This window comes from Chelonoidis abingdonii, chromosome 1, assembly GCF_003597395.2.
Source record: "Chelonoidis abingdonii isolate Lonesome George chromosome 1, CheloAbing_2.0, whole genome shotgun sequence".
Classification (NCBI taxonomy): Eukaryota; Metazoa; Chordata; order Testudines; family Testudinidae; genus Chelonoidis; species Chelonoidis abingdonii.
This window is the reverse complement of record NC_133769.1, coordinates 3,037,958-3,056,978: the sequence shown is the minus strand read 5'-3', so window position 1 is coordinate 3,056,978 and position 19,021 is coordinate 3,037,958. Positions and strand designations below refer to the sequence as shown.

General features: G+C 49.0%; 1 protein-coding gene across 1 annotated transcript in view; it reads left to right on the top strand.

Moving 5' to 3' along the window:
• The window catches only part of LOC116818314 (uncharacterized), a 265,422-nt gene that overhangs the window by 19,430 nt on the left and 226,971 nt on the right, over window positions 1-19,021 (top strand). Inside the window, 13 exon segments of the mRNA XM_075063437.1 lie at window positions 681-797; window positions 3,760-3,906; window positions 4,675-4,794; window positions 7,151-7,309; window positions 8,256-8,384; window positions 9,521-9,670; window positions 10,491-10,628; window positions 13,540-13,686; window positions 14,451-14,570; window positions 15,470-15,616; window positions 15,803-16,006; window positions 17,143-17,282; window positions 17,936-18,059. Of these exon segments, the coding sequence (XP_074919538.1) occupies window positions 681-797; window positions 3,760-3,906; window positions 4,675-4,794; window positions 7,151-7,309; window positions 8,256-8,384; window positions 9,521-9,670; window positions 10,491-10,628; window positions 13,540-13,686; window positions 14,451-14,570; window positions 15,470-15,616; window positions 15,803-16,006; window positions 17,143-17,282; window positions 17,936-18,059 (1,842 nt within the window).

Genomic DNA, 19,021 nt, shown 5'->3' with positions numbered 1-19,021 from the left:
TCTAGAAGAGGGAAGCTGCTACAGCCTGTGCTGTGGAGAAAGAGGACTCCTCTCTGCTGACAGTGTTCACTATAGCTAGTTGCTGTCTGGGCTGCGTGGCCCTGCCCTTCATCTGAGGGGGCAGGTCTATTGTTCATTTAGGCTCCACCCACCAAACCAGAATTGAAATTTCACGAGCACTCAATTAAATTGTTCCGGATCTTCCATTTCATGGGAGTGGTTGGGATTTATGCAGAGATTTACCCCGGTTGAGAGTCTGGCCCAGTATTTAAAACAAGCGGCCTTCCCCTCTGCCCCTCCCTTCATTTATCCACTCACCCTGTGTGCCTTGCTCTCTCTTTAAGCCCGGCCCTGCTCCCTGCCTGCGGATCTGTTGGCATCTCAGCACTCTGTGTAAATCAAACCAGATTGATGCATCAGCGGTGCTGGCCAGAAAAAGTGACCGTGACAGCTCGAGCAGCTGGCATCGCTGCTTGGGCTCAGAGTGACTGTTCCTGATGGGTGGACAACAGCCATTTCCTAGATGCATTAAAACCGACAGGCTATGAACGAACTCTTCAAAATCTCTCTCCCTGCTGGCTAACGTAGGCAGGAGGCAGCCCACGGTTCCTTCAGAACCATTGGGTGCATGAGTTGTAATGTAGCTTCTCTGAAATGTCTGTTCCCTTTAACCCTTCCAGTGAAGCTCCTGCCAGTGAAAAGAATCTTGCTCCAGAATGAAACGACCGACACCATCCAGACCAGGTGGACCTCAGTTAGGGGAGCATCAGGATACAGGCTCACGTGGGTGTCTGCAGGTACAGTCTCCAGGAACCAGAGGAGCGTGTTATTTTCATGATGGTCTGTTAGCAGCCTGCCTCATTATTGGATCTGCTTTTGCTTTTGTCATCACCCATGCTTAGCAGCACCAGGGTGCAGGTTCCCACCCAAGCTTCCCACAACGCAGCTTGAGATTAGAGACAGACCTGGTTGAAATCCTGACCCTAAACACCTGCACAGGGGTCTTTTCTCTGACCCTTGATTCAAACACCCTTTATGCTGTTGTTAGGGGGAGAAGTGTTAGAAATCCAGATGTTCTTATTTTATTTTTTGCCCTGCAGGATGGATGGTTTGATGGTTAAAACAAAAAACAGGGAGTCAGGACACTTGCATTCTCTTCCTCCCCTGTGACCGACTTCCCGGGTTGACCTAGGGCAAATAACTTCTTCGGGTGCCTCAACTTCCCTAGTTGTAAAATAGGGATAACGCCACCATAGAGGGGTGATTTAGTTGGGGACTGGTCCTGCTCTGAGCAGGGGATTGGACTGAATGACCTCCTGAGGTCCCTTCCAACCCTGAGATTCTATGATTCATTCAATGGTATCTCTGAAGCACTTTGAGAACCCAGGTAGGAAGGTGCTTTAGGGCAGTGGTTCTCAACCAGGGGTCTGGGGGGTTTCAGGGGAGCCGCCAAGCAGGGCTGGCATTAGCCTCACTGAGGCCCAGGGCAGAAAGTCGAAGCCCCATTGCATGGGGCTGAAGCCTAGGGCCCTGAGCCCTGTCAGCCGGGGCTGAAGCCTAAGCTGGTACAACTTAGCTTTGTGGGGGCCCCTGTCACATCGGGGCCCAGGGAGTTGCCCTGCTTGCTACACCCTAATGCCAGCCCTGGCTTTTATATGCAGAAAACCAGTTATTGTGGCACAAGCGGGCCGTGGAGCTTTTATAGCATGTTGGGGGTCCTCAGAAAGAAAAAAGTTGAGAAGATCTGTTCTAGGGGAGGGTAAAGTAGCACCATACCTGCTACTGTGTAATAAACTAGTCATGAATGGATTTCCAGAGTGCAAATGAACGCCCCAAATTGCAGAGATTTAGCCAGTCCTCTCGTTTGGGTTTGGATCATTTGGCTGGAAATCAGGAGAGCAGGCACTTCTGGGTCAGGGATGGTCTTTTTTGTTCTGCATTTGTACAGTGCCAAGCACTATGGGGCTCAGACCCATGGCTGGGAATACAAATAATAATAACGTCTTTTCCTCCTGGACTTGTTCCTTAAGAACAGGCTCTTGTGTGGTACTTCAGTCCCCTCAGAAATGCAGCAAAAGGTGTGTGTGTCTGTGTGTATTCCTGAGTTTCTTTAAATCTCAGGACTCGTGGGTCCTATTGTTGCTGATGCACTATGCAACCATGGACAAGTTACTTTACCTCTCAGTGCCTCCTTTTCCCCATTCTATAACTGGGGAGAAGGCTATATGAACTGGCCAGTGTATATGTATCACTACTGCCCTCTGCTGGATGGAGTCAGAAACGTTCTACTGTGTGTCATAGGCTCTGCATCGCGTTCCTAGCTAGAGGGCTATTTGTGTGTGTGTGTGTGTGTGTGTGTGTGCGTCCATCGTATCCATTGTCTGTAATCAAATTCAACCCTGCAAATTTCCCTGACACATAACTTTGTAGAGGACCCCCAGAAGGGAACCGGGAGCATTGGGCGTTGTTGTCATAACTCATACACATTCGCCCCTTCTGGGATTAATACAACAGAAGTCGTTTTCCTACCCTGCTTGTAGAACGCTGGTGTGAGGGATAATTCTACACTGCAATGTTCATTCCAGGGAATGTGTTTCCCTGAATCGGGCTGATTGTTCTTTCCCATCTTCCAAGACAGAGAATAGATTAAAATAGGTGCTCATGTGGAGGGTGTGTTGGCGGAGCAAGGATACCACTGACACAGACAGGAAAATGAGGACATGGCACCCCCCAGTGGCTGAACTAAGAATAGCCACATGCAAGAAGAATGAACGACACAGTAACTTTTAAGAGTCATGGAAATGTGAGATTTGCCTATCTCCTTCCAGCCAGGACAAGATTGTCCCCTGCAGATGAAATAGCTTTTTAGGCTGAGCATGCTTTGCGTTTTGTGATATTCCCCGGAGGAGAGGAGCTGACCCTTTCCCATCCTTCCCAGAGCTCCACAGATATTCTCAGCCCTGCTCTGTACCCACAACCTCAACTTTCTGCCTTGGGGTAGCATCCGTCAAGCCAAGTGAGATGGCAGAGGACTCCCTTGGGAGCCCATGAGCCGCACTGCCACCAGCTGGGCCCCTTTTGAAGCAGATGGCCTTCCCCCCTTTTTCCAACAGGAGTGAAGCATGTTACCTGCCCAATCACAGGCAGCTATTTGTATTTTGGTGGTTTGGTTTATTCTCCTTGAATAAACTGATCCTAATTACTGACTGGCCCCCAGGAAATTTAGGGGGATCAAAGATGCCATATGTCATTGTTGTTATTTATGTTTAGAGTAGAGCCTCTAAGCCCCAAGTGAGATCAGGGCCCCATTGGACGTTCAGCTCCTGCCCTGAAGAGCTGACAATCAACATGCACGAGACAGAAAAAAGAAATATGATCATCTCCCTGTTACAGTTGGGAAACTGAGGCACAGAGCAACTGGCCTGCCCAGTCAGTATAGAGCTGAGGGGAGAAATCTGCACCCCACCCCAATCCTAAGGGGCAGGACCCAGGGAGGCTGTAGCAGGGGCCAGAATTGAACCTAGAACCTGAGTCCCCAGCTAGTGCCTTCATCACAAGACCAGCCTTCCTCTTCTTTTTCTCCTATCTGAGCTGACCACATGTTAGGGTGACCACTGATGGGTCTGACAGTTGATGTGCGGGATTTAATTAGTGGTGTCCTGCATGCTGTATTCTGGGGGGGCGTGGGAAAGGAAGGGGGGAATGTCCCTTGAGAGCTAGACTCGGGTGTATCCAGCTGTTGTCTCCTCTCTGGTGCAGAGGGCAGCGTTGAGACCGTGAACCTGGACGACACTTGTACTGACTACATGATCCCAGGGCTGCAGCCTGGGCTGGAATACACCGTCACCGTCAACCCCATCTTTGGGGATGTGGAGGGGCCTGTGGTGAGCAGCAAGGCAACCACTTGTAAGTGTCCTGGGGCGGGCCAGTGGGAGGGAAAAGGCCTGGGAGGGCAAGTGGATACGATAGTTCAGTTCAGGTAGGCGAGACCTCGGGCATAGAAGGAAGAGGGACTGGGGGTGGGAGGCAGCGAAGGAGGGAGTCAAAGGAGCTGAACAGGCGTCTGGGGACATGGGGGTGGGAAAAGATGAGTAGTGCTGCTGCCCAGGAAGATAGTTGAAGGACATGAATGGGGAAGGAAACCTACGGTGTCACAGGACTCCTTCTGGGGACATCTGGCTTAGTTTCCAGAGCAAGGGATTGAGAGCCAGGAAATGCGGGGTCTAGCTCTGCCGCTGACTTGCTGGTGAACAGATGGCAAGTCATTTTGCCTCTCTGTGCCTCAGTTTCCCTATCAGAAATACTGGGGGTGATGATCATTATCCTCCTTTATGGAGTGCTGTGGTGGTGCTCAGATGCCATGGTGATGGGTGGCAGTGTGAACTTCTAAAACAGATGATCAGCCAGGCTGACCCCTGCATTGCCTATACCCAGCTTGGCTCCCAGGTCTTCCGGTCACACACAGCCACCTCCTAGCCAGTATCACCTGTGGCTGACAACCTCCCTCTGGTCTCTTATGCATAGAGCAGCCTGGTGCATTGTGGCTTTACTTCGGTCCCTGAGAACCTGATCCAAGGCCCCCTAAATTCAATGGGAGTCTCTCCACTGTTATTGCATCCATCAGATCCATAACCTGTTCCTCTTACCCACACTGCTCGGCTCTCTTTCTTAAAGTGGCATCGAGCGCTGTGCAGACCCTGAAAGTGTGCGACGTAACAATCAACTCTGCCCTGCTCTCCTGGAATTCAGTGGCTGGGGCCACTGGGTACAGAGTGGCTTGGGGCCCTACTTCAGGTAAGCTAGCATTTATTGAGTCCATAGTGTGGACAGGCCCCTTCCACCCAGCATTTAATGCAGCGCCAAAGCTGGAACAGCGAACACATAAAACCAGGGAATGGCAGATGTCGAAGCAGCTCCGGCACTGGTCACTTGTCCATGTTGCACAACCCAGGGTTGCTAACTTCCAAATGGCACAAAACCAAAGACCCCGCCCCTTCCCCAAGGCCCCGCCCCTTCCCCAAGCTCTCCCCCCTGCCCACTCACTACATTCCCCCTCCCTCCGTGGCTCAGTCTCCCATACCCTTATTCACTTTCACTCAGTTGGGGCAGGGGCTTGGGGTGTGTGAGAGAGTGAGGGTTCTGCCTGGGAGTGTGGGCTCTGGATGAGGGGTTTGGGGTGCAGGAGGGGGCCCCTGGCTGGGGCTGAGGTATTCAGAGCGTGGGAGGGGGCTGCGGGTTGAGGCAGGAGGTTGGATTACAGGAGGGGGTGAGGGCTCTGGGGTGGGGCCGGGGATGAGATATTCAGAGTGCGGAGAGGGCTGCGGGTTGAGGCAGGGGGTTGGATTACAGGAGGGGGTGAGGGCTCTGGGATGGGGCCGGGGATGAGGTATTCAGAGCGTGGGAGGGGGCTGCGGGTTGAGGCAGGGGGTTGGATTACAGGAGGGGCTCAGGGCTCTGGGGTCGGGCCAGGGATGAGGTATTCAGAGTGCGGGAGGGGGCTGTGGGTTGAGGCAGGGGGTTGGAGTACAAGAGGGGGTGCGGGCTCTGGGGTGGGGCCAGGGATGAGGCGTTCAGGGTGTGGGAGTGGGCTCTGGGGTGAGGGCTCTGGGCTGGGGCTGGGGCTTGGGCTGAGGGCTTTGGGGTCCAGGAGGGGGCTCCAGGTTGGGGGGGGGGTCTCAGGGCTGGGGCTCCGGGTTGGGGCACGGGCTTACCTCGGGCAGCTCTGGGTCAGTGGCGCTAAGGCAGGCTGCCTGCTTGTCCTGACACTGCCTTGCGCACGCCCCGGAAGTGGCCAGCTGGTCTGACACTACTAGGCAGGGGAGTGGGCAGGCTCCTTGCGCTGCTCTCACCTGCTGCAGGCACTGCCCCCCAGCTTCCATTGGCCAGTTCCCAGCCAATGGAAGTGTGGGGCCATTTACTCAGGTCAGGGCCAGCACGAGGAGCCCTGTAGCCCCCCCACACCTAGAACTCAGAGCTGCTGCCCGCTTCCGGGGTGCAGCGTGGTGCCCCAGGACAGGTAGGGGCTAGCCTGCCTTAGACATGCAGCTCCATCAACCGGACCTTTAACAGCCTGGTCGGTAGTGCTGACTGGAGCCACCAGAGTCCCTTTTCAAACAAGCGTTCTGGTCGAAAACCGGACACCCAGTCACCCTATGACAATCCACATGCATTGGGGCATGGAACTTGTTTCACTGCAGGCCTTTTGGGCCCATTACTCAGTTCCATTAAGGGCTCATTCAGCTGCTCTGGCAGCAGAAAAGCTCTCTGAATATCCCTGCACTAAGGGCCTGTCCAACCAGTGGCGAGCTGACGGAAGAATTCTGCACACAATGTCCCTGGCTTTCTTCCTCCAGCATAAAGAGCATGGCCAGAGTGCACTACACTAGGGCTACCTAGCTCCCAGGACTCATAAGGGCCATGGGAAGGAGAGTACAGCTAGAGCTGCCCAGAGGCTGCACTGACTTACACTCAGGGGGGCAGGCCATGCCCCTGAGTATAGAGTACCACTTGAACGTCCCCGACCCTCTTCCTGCCTCAGGCCTGGGAGAGAGCTAGCAGACAATCAGGCCCTGTGAGCAGGGGCTTATGGGAAAGACTTCTTGACTTTGTGGCTTATCTCCTTTTAGAGACTATGAATTCTGCAGACCACCTGCAGCTCCAACCCCGGCCTTCCTTACAGGGATACTGTCCACTGGACTTTTTCTGGAGGGTGTAAACTGACTCATTTTGGCAAGTTTCTGCTTCAAAGAGCACCTCCTTTGTTGATTCATCTATTTCTTTTAATCCCTTTAAGGGGGAAAAAAACCCTGTACAAAAGTCTTTCAATTCTCTTGCTGATGTTTTGTAAAGGTACCTTCAGCAAGAGCGAAAAAAATGAAGAATTTGATTCTGCAAAGGCAGTGTGGTCTAACCCATTTGGTTCAGGCTTTCCTGTTGCTCCCTGGAGGCTGGACTGGTGGAAATACAGGTCTTTGACTGGGTCTTTGAACTTCTGTGGCCTGCGTTATACAGGAGGACGGATTAGATTGTCAGAGTGGCCCCTTCTGGCCTTAATATCTATTAACTTTACTCCCTGGCTTCCAGTCTTCCTCCTGCCCACTCCACTTGCCAACACTTTTACTCTGCAGCTTCTTTTTCTTCCCCCCAAAAGAATTCTTCCACAAAGACCGACCGCGGCAGCTGCTTCTGAACAGCTCCACCACAGCCTACTGGCTCCGAAACCTGGCCCACGACAGCGAGTATGTGATTTCCCTCTATGTGCTCTTTGGCTCGGCAGAGGGGCCTGGGATCACTGCTTCAGCCAGAACGTGTGAGTATATGCATGGTGTAGAAGCGGTGCCTCTCCTTGCTCAGGGAGCTCAGGTGCCCGATACATACCCACAATACAGAGAGCACCAAAGGGCACTGGAGACGCAAGTTTAACCTCTTGTGATAAGAGCCTTTTATTCCAAAGCGTTATACAAACTAGCTGTATTCCTGCCTCTGGAATGCAGCCACCTCTGGGACAGAACATGACAACTTTAACACCACAGAGCAGCATTACACCGCAGTCTGGGACACAAATGGAGGAAAAATACTATAGCTAACTGAAATGTAGGGACAATTGACAGTACGTGCCAGTGTTGGAATTTGACTCTGGGGTATCACCCATTCTCTTGTGAAAAGAGCAATGGATCAGGTATGGCCCGGACTTTTGTTTTATATTTCTTCCAAAAGGCAACATCACCTCCAGCAGTACAGAGCCTCTTAATGCCCTGGCGGGGCATTGGGCTCAGTACCTTGCCAGCTACTGAGTCACCAGTAATACTCCCTGCAGTAACCCAGGCTTCCTTTGGCTGTCGCCCAGACAGCTTCTGACCCACTTTATCCAACGAAGCCTGTGTGATCAGAAGGGATGAGAGAATAAGATGATCCACACGCGTGGCTTGGCAGACTCCCGACATCAGTCAAAGGCTATGAGCCAACTCCTCAGCTGGTGTGTCTCAGTGGTGTTCCAGTGAAGGCGATGGAGCCGCGCTGGTTTACGCCAGCTGAGGATCTGGCCCATGATTTCACAAGAAGGATCTCAGCGGGACTGTATCCCTGGCTGACCTACAGCAGCGCAAAGATAAGATCGCCACCATGTCCTTTGAAAGTCACTGTTCCCTAAAAGTCCCTCCCCCGGCGCTGTTAGCAGTGAGAACCCTGAGAGGTGCTGGCATTTACTGAGCACATTTCTAATCAAGACATCAGCTAATGTCACTTTCCCCTGGCAGTGCCACTTGGCTACGTGTCCAATTTCAAGGTAACTTCCTACACAAGCACATCCATCTCCCTTGCATGGAGTGCCACAGCTGCAGCCACCGGATACCGAATCTCCTGGAGCCCAGGGGAAGCAGGCAGAGGTGAGTGCAGATCGGGCGCCATGATTTGCTTTTGTTTGATGTGTGCAGAGTACTTTCAAGCTGGCGATGCAGGGTGTCTGTTCTCGTGGAATATTGCCTCGCCACAAGAGACTGCTTTATTCTAGTTCACTGGGCCTGCACGGCCAATATCTGCAGAGCTAATGCTCTGAATTTCTGGTGATGGGTGTAAAAAAGTAGCCTGTGCCAAGCTGTGTGTGTTACGGCCAGAAGGGTTTGAACCGTCAACCCTCAGTGCTAAAAACATGAGCATCCACCAGCTGATTTGAAGGACAGAGACCTCTAGGGTTTAGCTATAGCTCAGGTGTTCTCAAAATGAGGGTCGGGAACCCCCAGGGGGCCACAATGTTATTACATGGGGGGGCCGCAAGCTGTCAGCCTCCATCCCAAACCCCGCTTTGCCTCCAGCATTTATAATGGTGTTAAATATATTTAAAAGTGTTTTTAATTTATAAGGGGGGGAGTCGCACTCAGAAGCTTGCTATGTGAAAGGGGTCACCAGCACAAACGTTTGAGAATCACTGCTACAGCTGACTCATTAATCTCCTGCATTGACTAGCCATTAGAGGGGGACAAAGAGCCACATGTGCCAAATGTAGTTTACATGGGCTCCCCCTTGTGGCCACCAGAGTAGCTGTGATTTGCGAATATGTCAGGGATTGCCGTCTTGTCTTAATTGGTTTGGGAAACCTTTGGGCCATCGTCTCTTACTCTATTCATAGAGGAATCAAGTGTTGTCCTCAAGGAATCCTATTCATTCCAGGGGGTGTTCCCCAGTGGAGATTTTGGCGGGTTTCCAGACCATTTATGCCACTGATGACTTCTGGGCCTGGTGCCAGTCCAAGGTCAAGGGGGATGCAGCTATAGGGTACGAGGGCTAGCTGCCGAGAAACCTTTCCTCATTCAGCCTCCATTTGCCTTTGTTCAGTTGAATCCATACCCTCCTGCTCATCCCTGGTGCCTCTCTAAATGACTCGTTTCCCCCCCACAACTTTGTGTTTATACCTTTCCCCAGAGACCCTCGGAAATAACACTACTGGGAGGAAAAGTGGTACCTTTTGGAGAAGATCCGTTGTTCTTGATGAATTATATGCACTGTGGTGTCCTTGTTCTTTCAGGAAGAGGAGTTGCCAAGAGCCAGTACCTGGGCAGCAAGGGGCTGGCTTATCACATTGACCATTTGCTGCCTAATACCCACTATGCACTTGGTGTTCGCGCTATGTTCAACAAGTCAGAGGGACCAGAAGTGATTCTCACTCACCGTACTGGTGAGTTCTGCTGTAATGACCCTGCTTTGCATGGGACAGCATGGTTGGAACCTACCACCTTCAGCAGAGACCTTTGCCACTTGAACTAAAGGAGCAGCCCTGTTAACTTGCAGCAGTAGAAGACTGTTATCCTTGAGCGGGATGCAGCACACATTCTGCCAATGTGTTAAGCTATCCCTGCATAAATAGGCAGGGTTGGATTTAGGCTTTTGGGAACACTCAGTAACATTATACATGGGGACCCAAATCTTTCAGTCTCTCTCTCTTGTCCAACTCAGTTCAGCAGCAGGTCCTGTTGTTCCTTGTAGGATCTGGAAAGGTCCTGCAAATTTTCCCTCCTTCTTTTATGACAGACTTCACGTGTTTCCAAGACTCTTTTGTGTGTGAGTGAGAATGCCCCTAGAGCGTGCAGGGCTGAGGACCTGCTGTATTTGGAACAACTGGATTTTGAAACCCATGGGTAATATTTTTAGGATGGTATATAGCAAAATCTCATTATAATGTTCTCTAGCCTTTCTTCTTTTTGAACCCAGTGGGGGAACTCCTTGTAGAAAAGTTGGTCTATTGATAAGGCATTAAGTGGGATATGCCCAGAGGGTGTATACCTGATGCTTCTGGTGAGGATCATGTGAGATCAGGGATGTAGCCCTGGGCATACCATGGGCTAGACTCTGATACTCTGACTCACAGGGAGTAGCACCTTTCTCCAGGCATAGAACCACTGATGTCAGCAGGCTTAGTCATGGAGTGGGGTGTCATTCAGTGGCTGGAAAGATATCGGAATGCGACTCAGATCTCCATATTTCATTCATTTTTGCAGCCTCGCTCGCAGACTCAAACCCCATCCAGACAGTCCGGGATTTGCGGATCGTCGACATTGGAGTAAACAGCTTGAAGGTCTCCTGGAAAAGGACCCCGAGCGTAACACACTATAAGCTATCCTGGGTCCCATTGAGTGGTAGGCATCCTACTCCATCGGCCGTATAAAGTCTAGTGAGAGAATGCCGGGGGTCCCTGTTATGCTGGAGGTAACTCTCAGCTCAGTGTCCCCCACCTCTTCTCACAGGTGCTCGAGGACAGACTATAAACTGGCAGAGTGGGGTCAATGCTTTTAGGAAATTTGGGGTCCATACCCAGGCTCATAAGAGTGAGCTGAACATCTGGCATGGGGCATCTTTTGTTCTTCTCTTGTGCTCGTGGTAACTTGGTTTGATTTCCAGCTGATAACCATGGTCCCTGGAGGAAAAGCTCCTCTTGGCTACACTTGACTTTTTGGCTTCTGCTCAGTTATTCCACCAGCTCACAAGTATGTTTGTGTGTTGCTGGATGGGTGGGCGTCCTGGGCCTGGATGGGTGTTTTCAATCATGGAAGGGGTCCCAAAGGATCCTGCCCTTTCTCCCTTTCGCTGCTGCTTGGCATAGGCTTTGGAGGATAGGATTAATATTAAAAATGATCTGGACAAACTGGAGAAATGGTCTGAAGTAGATAGGATGAAATTCAATGAGGACAAATGCAAAGTGCTCCACTTAGGAAGGAACAATCAGTTGCAGTCATACAAAATGGGAAATCACTGCCTAGGAAAGAGTACTTTAGAAAGGGATCTGGGGGTCATAGTGGATCACAGCTAAATATGAGTCAACAGTGTAACACTGTTGCAAAAAATAACAACAACAACCCCTCCATTCTGGGATGTATTAGCGGGAGTGTTGTAAGCAAGACAGAAGCAGTAATTCTCCCGCTCTACTCCCTGCTGATTAGGCCTTAACTGGAATATTGTGTCCAGTTTGGGTGCCATATTTCAGAAAAGATGTAGACAAATTGGATAAAGTCCAGAGATTAAACAATTAAAGGTCTAGAAAGCATGCTTTGTCAGGGAAGATTGAAAGCACTGGGTTTGTTTAGTCTGGAGAAGAGAAGACTGAGAGGGGACATGATAACAGTTTTCAAGTACATAAAAGGTTGTTACAAGGAGGAGGAAGAAAAATTGTTCTCCTTAGCCTCCGAGAACAGGACAAGAAGCAATGGGCTTAAATTGCAGCAAGAGAGGTTTAGGTTGGACATTAGGAAAAACTTCCTAACTGTCAGGGTGGCCAAGCACTGGAATAAATTACCTAGGGAGGTTGTGGAATCTCCATCACTGGAGATTTTTAAGAGCTGGTTAGGCAATACCTGTTAGGGATGATCTAGATAATACTTAGTCCTGCCATGAGTGCAGGGAACTGGACTAGATGACCCCTCAAGGTCCCTTCCAGTCCGATGATTCTATAATCCAGGCTGCAAGCCCAGTGGATGCTCAGGAGGCTGCATGCCTGCAAAGCACAATCCCTGAAGCGTGATGGTCAGTCCTTCTGACTGGGAGGAGCCAGCCATAGCTAGCTCCAGAGTACATCACCCTTACTCCTTAGACAGCCATGGCGTCAGGGAGAGACCTAAGGTATTTCTCCTTCTCTTTGCAATCTGATTTTGCCAGATGGGAGGAGTGATAGTTCCTGGCTCTGCACCCAACCTCCTGAGCTCTCCTCAGCACACCCACCTGGTCCCAGTCCAGTCTACATACCTCCACAATCAATCAACGAGTGGTCAAGCAGGCCATAGGAGTAGCTCCCTGCACCAGCCCATCTCTCCTGGGCCAATGTCCAGGACTGGCAGCCTCTCCAGGGTCTATCTCCCATTCTGGTAGGTCTACACTGCAGTCACGAGGCGTAAGTGCAGCTTGTGTGGACGTGACTGTGCTAGCTTTAATCCAGCTCAGGTACCAGAACAGTGAAGCCATGTCAGTGCCTTTTAGCCGTGCCAGGAATTTCCTAGGGTTCTTGATGAGCTAATACAGCCCACACTAAACCATGTGCTGCCACAGCTTTGCTGCTCTGGTACCAGAGCTACCTAGACGAAAGCTAGCTTGGAATGTCTATGACACACCCTTGGAGGGGCTGGCAGGGGGAGACTCCATCATCTGATGCTTTAAAGCTTTCTTCTGAGCTGCTGTTTTGCACAAGTTGCATTTCCTGGCATGCAGGAAGTGAGTGCAGAGAAGCTATTGTGAACTTGTGCAAAACACATAAGTTCACTCTGCCTCAGCTTCTCCTGCCTCAGCTTCTCCTTTACCAAGTGTTTTGAGATCTATGGATCTATGGATGAAAAGGACTGTAAAGATAATGGTTACTTTCTCCTGTCATTATCACAAACTCTTCTGTTTTTTTATTGTTGTTATTAATTAGGTGGCTTGGAAACCTCACAGATCGTTCCAGCAGAGATCATATTTTTCACAATTACTAAGCTGCAGGAGAGCACTACGTACACCATCCGTGTGTCTCCAATGATCCAGGAACGCGGAGCTTCCCTCCCGTTCCTGCAGAGTTCACCATAATTGCATCTTTAGTCAGTGGTTTTGGAGCATTGGGCTACCTTACACCAGGGTGTGTTGGGTCTCATACTGTTGAGGGGCCATTTGGGGGAATTTGGGGTAAAAATCTGGGGATTGGTCCGGCATGTTGAGCGAGAGGCGTTGAGGAGTAGATGCTCTCCAGAGGTCTCTTCCAACTCTAATATTCTATGACCTACTCTGTCCTTATTCTTTAGCTGGGTGGTCCAATAGATAGCACATTGCACTAGGAGCTGTGAGTCCGAGTTCTTTTCTCAGCTGTCCCACTGATGCATTATGTGAACTTGTGCAAAACACTTAAGTTCACTCTGCCTCAGCTTCTCCAGTTGTAAAATGAGTATAATAACACTCCTTCTCCTTTACCGAGTGTTTTCAGATCTATGGATGAAAAGGACTGTAAAGATAATGCTTGCTATAGGAAGCATTATTACTTTCTCCTGTCATTATCACAAACTCTTCTGTTTTTTTATTGTTGTTATTAATTAGGTGGCTTGGAAACCTCACAGATCGTTCCAGCAGAGATCATATTTTTCACAATTACTAAGCTGCAGGAGAGCACTACGTACACCATCCGTGTGTCTCCAATGATCCAGGAACGGGAGGGAAGCTCAGTGCTTCTGACTGCCAAAACACGTGAGTACCTAGGAGATATGGGTAGATGCCACTATATAATGTCACCACTGCAACTGGGAAGTAGATCTGTTCAGGCTGATACTTCTGTGCTCATCTCAAAGTATCGAGAGTTTGGGATCAATTCAGAGAAACAGCCTAAAATATAGGGATCATATCTACAGCTGAATCTAAAGTATCTACAACCTAAAGCGTAGGGATCATATCTACAGTAAATCAGCATAGCGCCATTGGTTTTGGTACAGCTACATTGATCTCCATGAGCTAAGGATCTGGCCCAAGATGTTTACTTGCATTTATGGAGGTTCTGAATCATGCTGTTGGAACCATTCCCTCTGTTCCTACATACACTGCTAGTGAGGCAGACTGAATGTCAGTATCACAGCTGGCACGTGGGTAGGATCCTGGAGCTGATAACTAGCTGGCAGGAATTTCCCACCCACGTGTGGCCTGGCACAATTGGCCAGGTGCAATCTGGATATTTTGGATCTTCCTCTGAAGTATATAGCAGAGGCCATGCCAGAGACAGGATACCAAATTCAACAGGCCAGCCATCTGTTTCATTTCTGTAATACCTACCTGGAATTTTTGCCATTATTTCAATGGGCCCAGGATTCCACTCGTGTATAGTGTCTGTGTCTCTTTCCTTTTGGCCCAGTGAAATTCAGTAGATTCTCCCTCTCGAGCTCTTTTGTCTCATGCCATCAATTTAAGTGTTTACCCAGCAGCAAACGATCATTATTTCTTTTCTCTTTCCTTTTAAATAGTGGGTTTGCCCAAAGTGACTCAGTTTACAGTTCAGGAGAGCACGGAAAGCAGCGTTTTGTTGAGCTGGACGGGTGTTCCTGGGGCGTCGGCATATTTATTAACATGGCGTCTGGCATCAGGTAACGACTCGTCGGTGCCACTGATGAATGGCTGTGGGTAAGGAAAACTAATGTAAGGAAAGAAGAGGTGGGGAGAGTTATAGAATTTGTTTCCTTGGAAAGATCTTGGGAACGGCCATATTGCCACAATATCACAACTTCACTATTCTTTGGTTCCCCTTGCTCAGCCAGTTATTAGGTCACAACAACATAGAACTTGCCAGATCAGATCTGCCCTAAGGTCCATTTAATCCAGTGTCCTGTCTCTTAGAGTGGCAGGAGTGCTCCAGAGGAAGGTGCGTGGAACCCCATCATGGATTAAACCATCTACAGAGGAAGTATCTTCCTAACCCAGACAATCAGTGACTGGATTATGTGCTGAAGCATCAAGATTTATATTCCTGATCTTTTTCTAATTCAATTTAACGCCACTGTGGATGTTCTCATTATCCGTATACATGTGTGATCCTTCTTTTGAATCCTGCTAAGCTCTTTCTCTCTTTCATCATTCATTTCCCTCCGAGAAATAAGAGTCTTGTTTAGTAGTGAGAGCAGAGGACTGGGACTCTGGACTTTCCCCACAATGCCGCTCTTCCTCTGTGACCTTGGATGAGTCATCTCTGGGCCTCAGTTTCCTAATAAATACTGGGAGTGATGATGCCTACCCTACAAGGGTGTTGGGAGACTTAACTGGTCTAAAATTTGTACAGTGCATTGAGATGCTTGCGTGGATTCTGTGTAACTTTAAGTCAGTAAATCACAAATGAGGACTTCAGTAAGTCAGTCAGAGTTATTGGGCCTACTAGAGGAGTGGGTTCTGTGGCCTGCAATGTGCAGGAGGTCAGACGAGATGATCATGATGGTCCCTTCTGCCCTTAAAGTCTACGAGTAACTTACCCTCTTTCCTTGCTTTTTTCCAGGGTCTGACCTTTCCTCTGAACTGTTGGGAGCAGCTTCTAGATCGTATCGAGTTACAGACCTGAAGCCAAGAGGGGTGTACTCATTTTCAATAAGGCCACTCTATGGAGAGGCAGAGGGGCCAGAGGCGGCCCTTACTGACCAGATAGGTATGAGAAACGGAGTCTTGTGTTGCAATTCCTGCTGGTGTCTTTGCTGTCACCACTAGCTCATGAGATGGTGCTTGGTATGGCTTGTTCCCATGCAATCCCAATGCCTTTCAGTGCTAGTCGTGTTTTTACTATGATCTAGTTAAGCGATGGATGCAGTTCCCCTCCTTTGTTTGCTTTTTACAGTGGGATCTCAAGGGAATCCTTCCACTCCTGCTCCTACCATTACTTCTTTATCGCCTGCCACTACGAGCCTCGGGTCCGTGGGCTCTAGCCATGCAAGGGCCACTCCTCTTCCATCAGCTGCCACCATGACATTAAGAACGACCCCAGCAACCACAGTTGTGACAACTAAAGTGTCTCCACCGTTGACCACCCTCTCTGGGCCCAGTGAGTTTGAATCCGCACAGGATTCAGTGCTGATGCATTGGTGCGTTATAACCAGCGTACCTCTTGGATGCTGTGGTCTCCTCTGATCTCATGAGCTAAAATTGGGATGGGCTGGGTGAATACTTGGAGGGAAAACCACAGACCAAAAACAAGTGTGCAGGAGGCATGATAGCAATCATAGAATGATAGAATTGTAGGACTGCAAAGGTCCTTGAGAGGTCTTCTAGTCCAGTCCCCTGCACTCATGGCAGGACTAAGTCTTACCTAGAACAGCCCTGACAGCTGTTTGTCTAACCTGCTCTTAAAAACCTCTAATGATGGAGATTCCACAACCTCCCTGGGCAATTTATTCCAGTGCTTAACCACCCTGACAGTTAGGAAATTTTTCCTAACATCGAACCTAAACCGCCCTTGCTACAATTTAAGCCCATTGCTTCTTGTCCCATCCTTGGAGATTAAGAAGAACAGTTCTTCTCCCTCCTCCTTGTTACAACCTTTTATGTACTTTAAAACTGTTCTCATGCCCCCCTCCCCCCAGTCTTCTGTTCTCCAGACTAAAGAAACCCAACTTTTTCAGTCTTCTCTCATAGGTCATGTTTTCTAGACCTTTAATCATTTTTGTTGCTCTTCTCTGGACTTTCTCCAATTTGTTTACATCTTTCCTGAAATGTTGCACCCAGAACTGGAGATAGTACTCCAGCTGAGGCCTAAGCAGTGCAATCCAGTAGGTGGAGTGCTTTCCTTTTTGTCAGCAGGTGAAAGAGCCAAGAGTTGTTAGATAATCACACCTGTTATAATTGTAATAATATTGAGACCACTGCTCTGAAACAGATTGATGAACCATTGTGTCTGACGTCGTGTCTCTGATGGTGGTCAGTGTCTAATACATAAAGAGGAGGCATAAAATGCATGTAAAAGAATTGAGGTGTGCAGCAGCATCCCATGGGGGTGGATGTATTGTATCTTCTTCACTCAACACACCCTTGAAACCACAAGGCGTGATTGTGTCTCGGACTGTTCTCCCATAAAGAAGAATAGTCCAACCCTTTATGACAAATCTCGTCCAATATGAGACACATTGGAAACCCATGGCCTTCCTGTCCTTGATTTATGGACATTCTACCTTCCCTTCTCAGTCTGTGGCAAGTTCAAAGCGGACATCGCGTTCCTGGTGGATGAGTCTTCAAGCATTGGCCAGAGCAATTTCAATAAAGTGAAGGACTTCCTCTTCCGGATCGTCTCCTATTTCCCCAGAATTGGGCCCGAGGGAACACAGGCAAGAGAGCATTATTCTGTCTATATATCTACTGTAGGTACCTTTCTTCATTCTCACAACACCCCTGTGAGTTAAGGGAATGCAGTCTCTCCACTGTGAATCTTAGAGAACATAAATGACTTGCCTGAGATCACACAGGCAGTCGGTGGCAGAGAAGGTAATTGACCCCACCTCTCCTAAGCCTGAGACTAGCATCCTAACCATTGGGCCAGCCTTCCTCTTGGCCCCCAGCTGGACATTCTCTGTTTTATGCCATTTTCTAGGAGTTTCCCCAAGCCTCAACCCTCACTAAAAAGAAGATCTCAGCGCTATTGAAACCTTGTGTTTCAACGTGCTCACTTTGGACCTAATCCAGCACCCAGTGAAGTCAACGGAAAGACTTCTACTGGCTTCCATAGGCTTTGCTATAGGTCCTTTGTTTGTAATGATCCACTTTGCACACGTGATATCTGAATTGGATCTTTAGGCTAAGGCTCCATGTTGCTTTCTTTCATTTGACTAAGAAAGGTGGAGTTCCATGTTCTCATTGACTGCAGATCATGAATAGCATCCCCCTCCCATAATCTATGCCTTTTACTTGTGTGCTTATATCCATGACTCATGCTCCTTAGCTCCATTCTGCCACCTTTATCGGCCTCATGTCTCTTTGGCAGATTGCTGTAACTCAGTACAGCGAAGAGCCCAGGACTGAATTCCACTTTAACCAGCACAAGGATCGGAATGGAGTTCTCAAAGCCCTCAAGGACCTGCAGTACACTGGAGGCAATACAAAGACGGGTGCGTACCGTGTGTGCATGTCAGCGTTTGCAGGACGTGTACTTTACAGCTAGAAATATGGGGCCAAGTCATCAGGCCTTGAGCTGGATTTGGCTCTCTACTTCCCCAGCAATCGGGGGGGGGAGTGATTTTGTTTTTGAGTTTTGAATCCGTCTGTTATAGAGGTTGTTTGGTTGCTTGTGAAGTTAAGATCTAAACTTCTTTAAAGTTTGGACTGGGATGGGTCTAGAGTTTTGGTTTGGACCCATTTTTTTAATAATAGCCTGGCCATCTATTCTGGTTCTTTCATCAGCTTCTCAATTTTTTGTCTGACTGTCTCTTTATCATTTTATATCCCATCACCTTCCTTAATTTAATGGAGCTCTAACCATAAGGTGACCTATCCACTGGGGATATTTTTAAGAGTGCTTTTACCTCTAAGACGTAGCCTTGATCCTATCTCCAATCCTACTAGTCTTACACGCAAGAATTCGCAGCATTAAGTTTTATGGTTCAGTGCTAGATTCTGTTTCCTAGGGATTTATTTAGATCACAGGATCTGTTCCTTTTGGATGCACGTCTATAACTCTCAGTAATAATACATATGTGTGCACATTAGGTAGGACTTTCAGAAGATCTTCGCGCTGACCTAGCTCTGCTCCCACTGAAGTCAAGGGGGGGTTTTACCATTGACTTCACGGGAAAGAGAGAGAGGCCAATTCAGTGTATTTTTGAAAACCCCTCCTGTTGGGGATAAAATTATCTACACATCCTTCGCCTATGTTCGGAGCATCAAGGCTAGTAAAGGAGCAACTGATCCAAGATATTTCATATTTTAAAAAAGAAATCCTCCAAACCTTCAGCCGTCTGAAGATGCACTGTGTGTAACTACAGGCATGCTAGAGAAGGATTAGCCATGTAGCTAGTCCGTTCAGATAACATAATTAGGTTTTACCTGGGTTCCTATTGCAAAGACTCTGAAA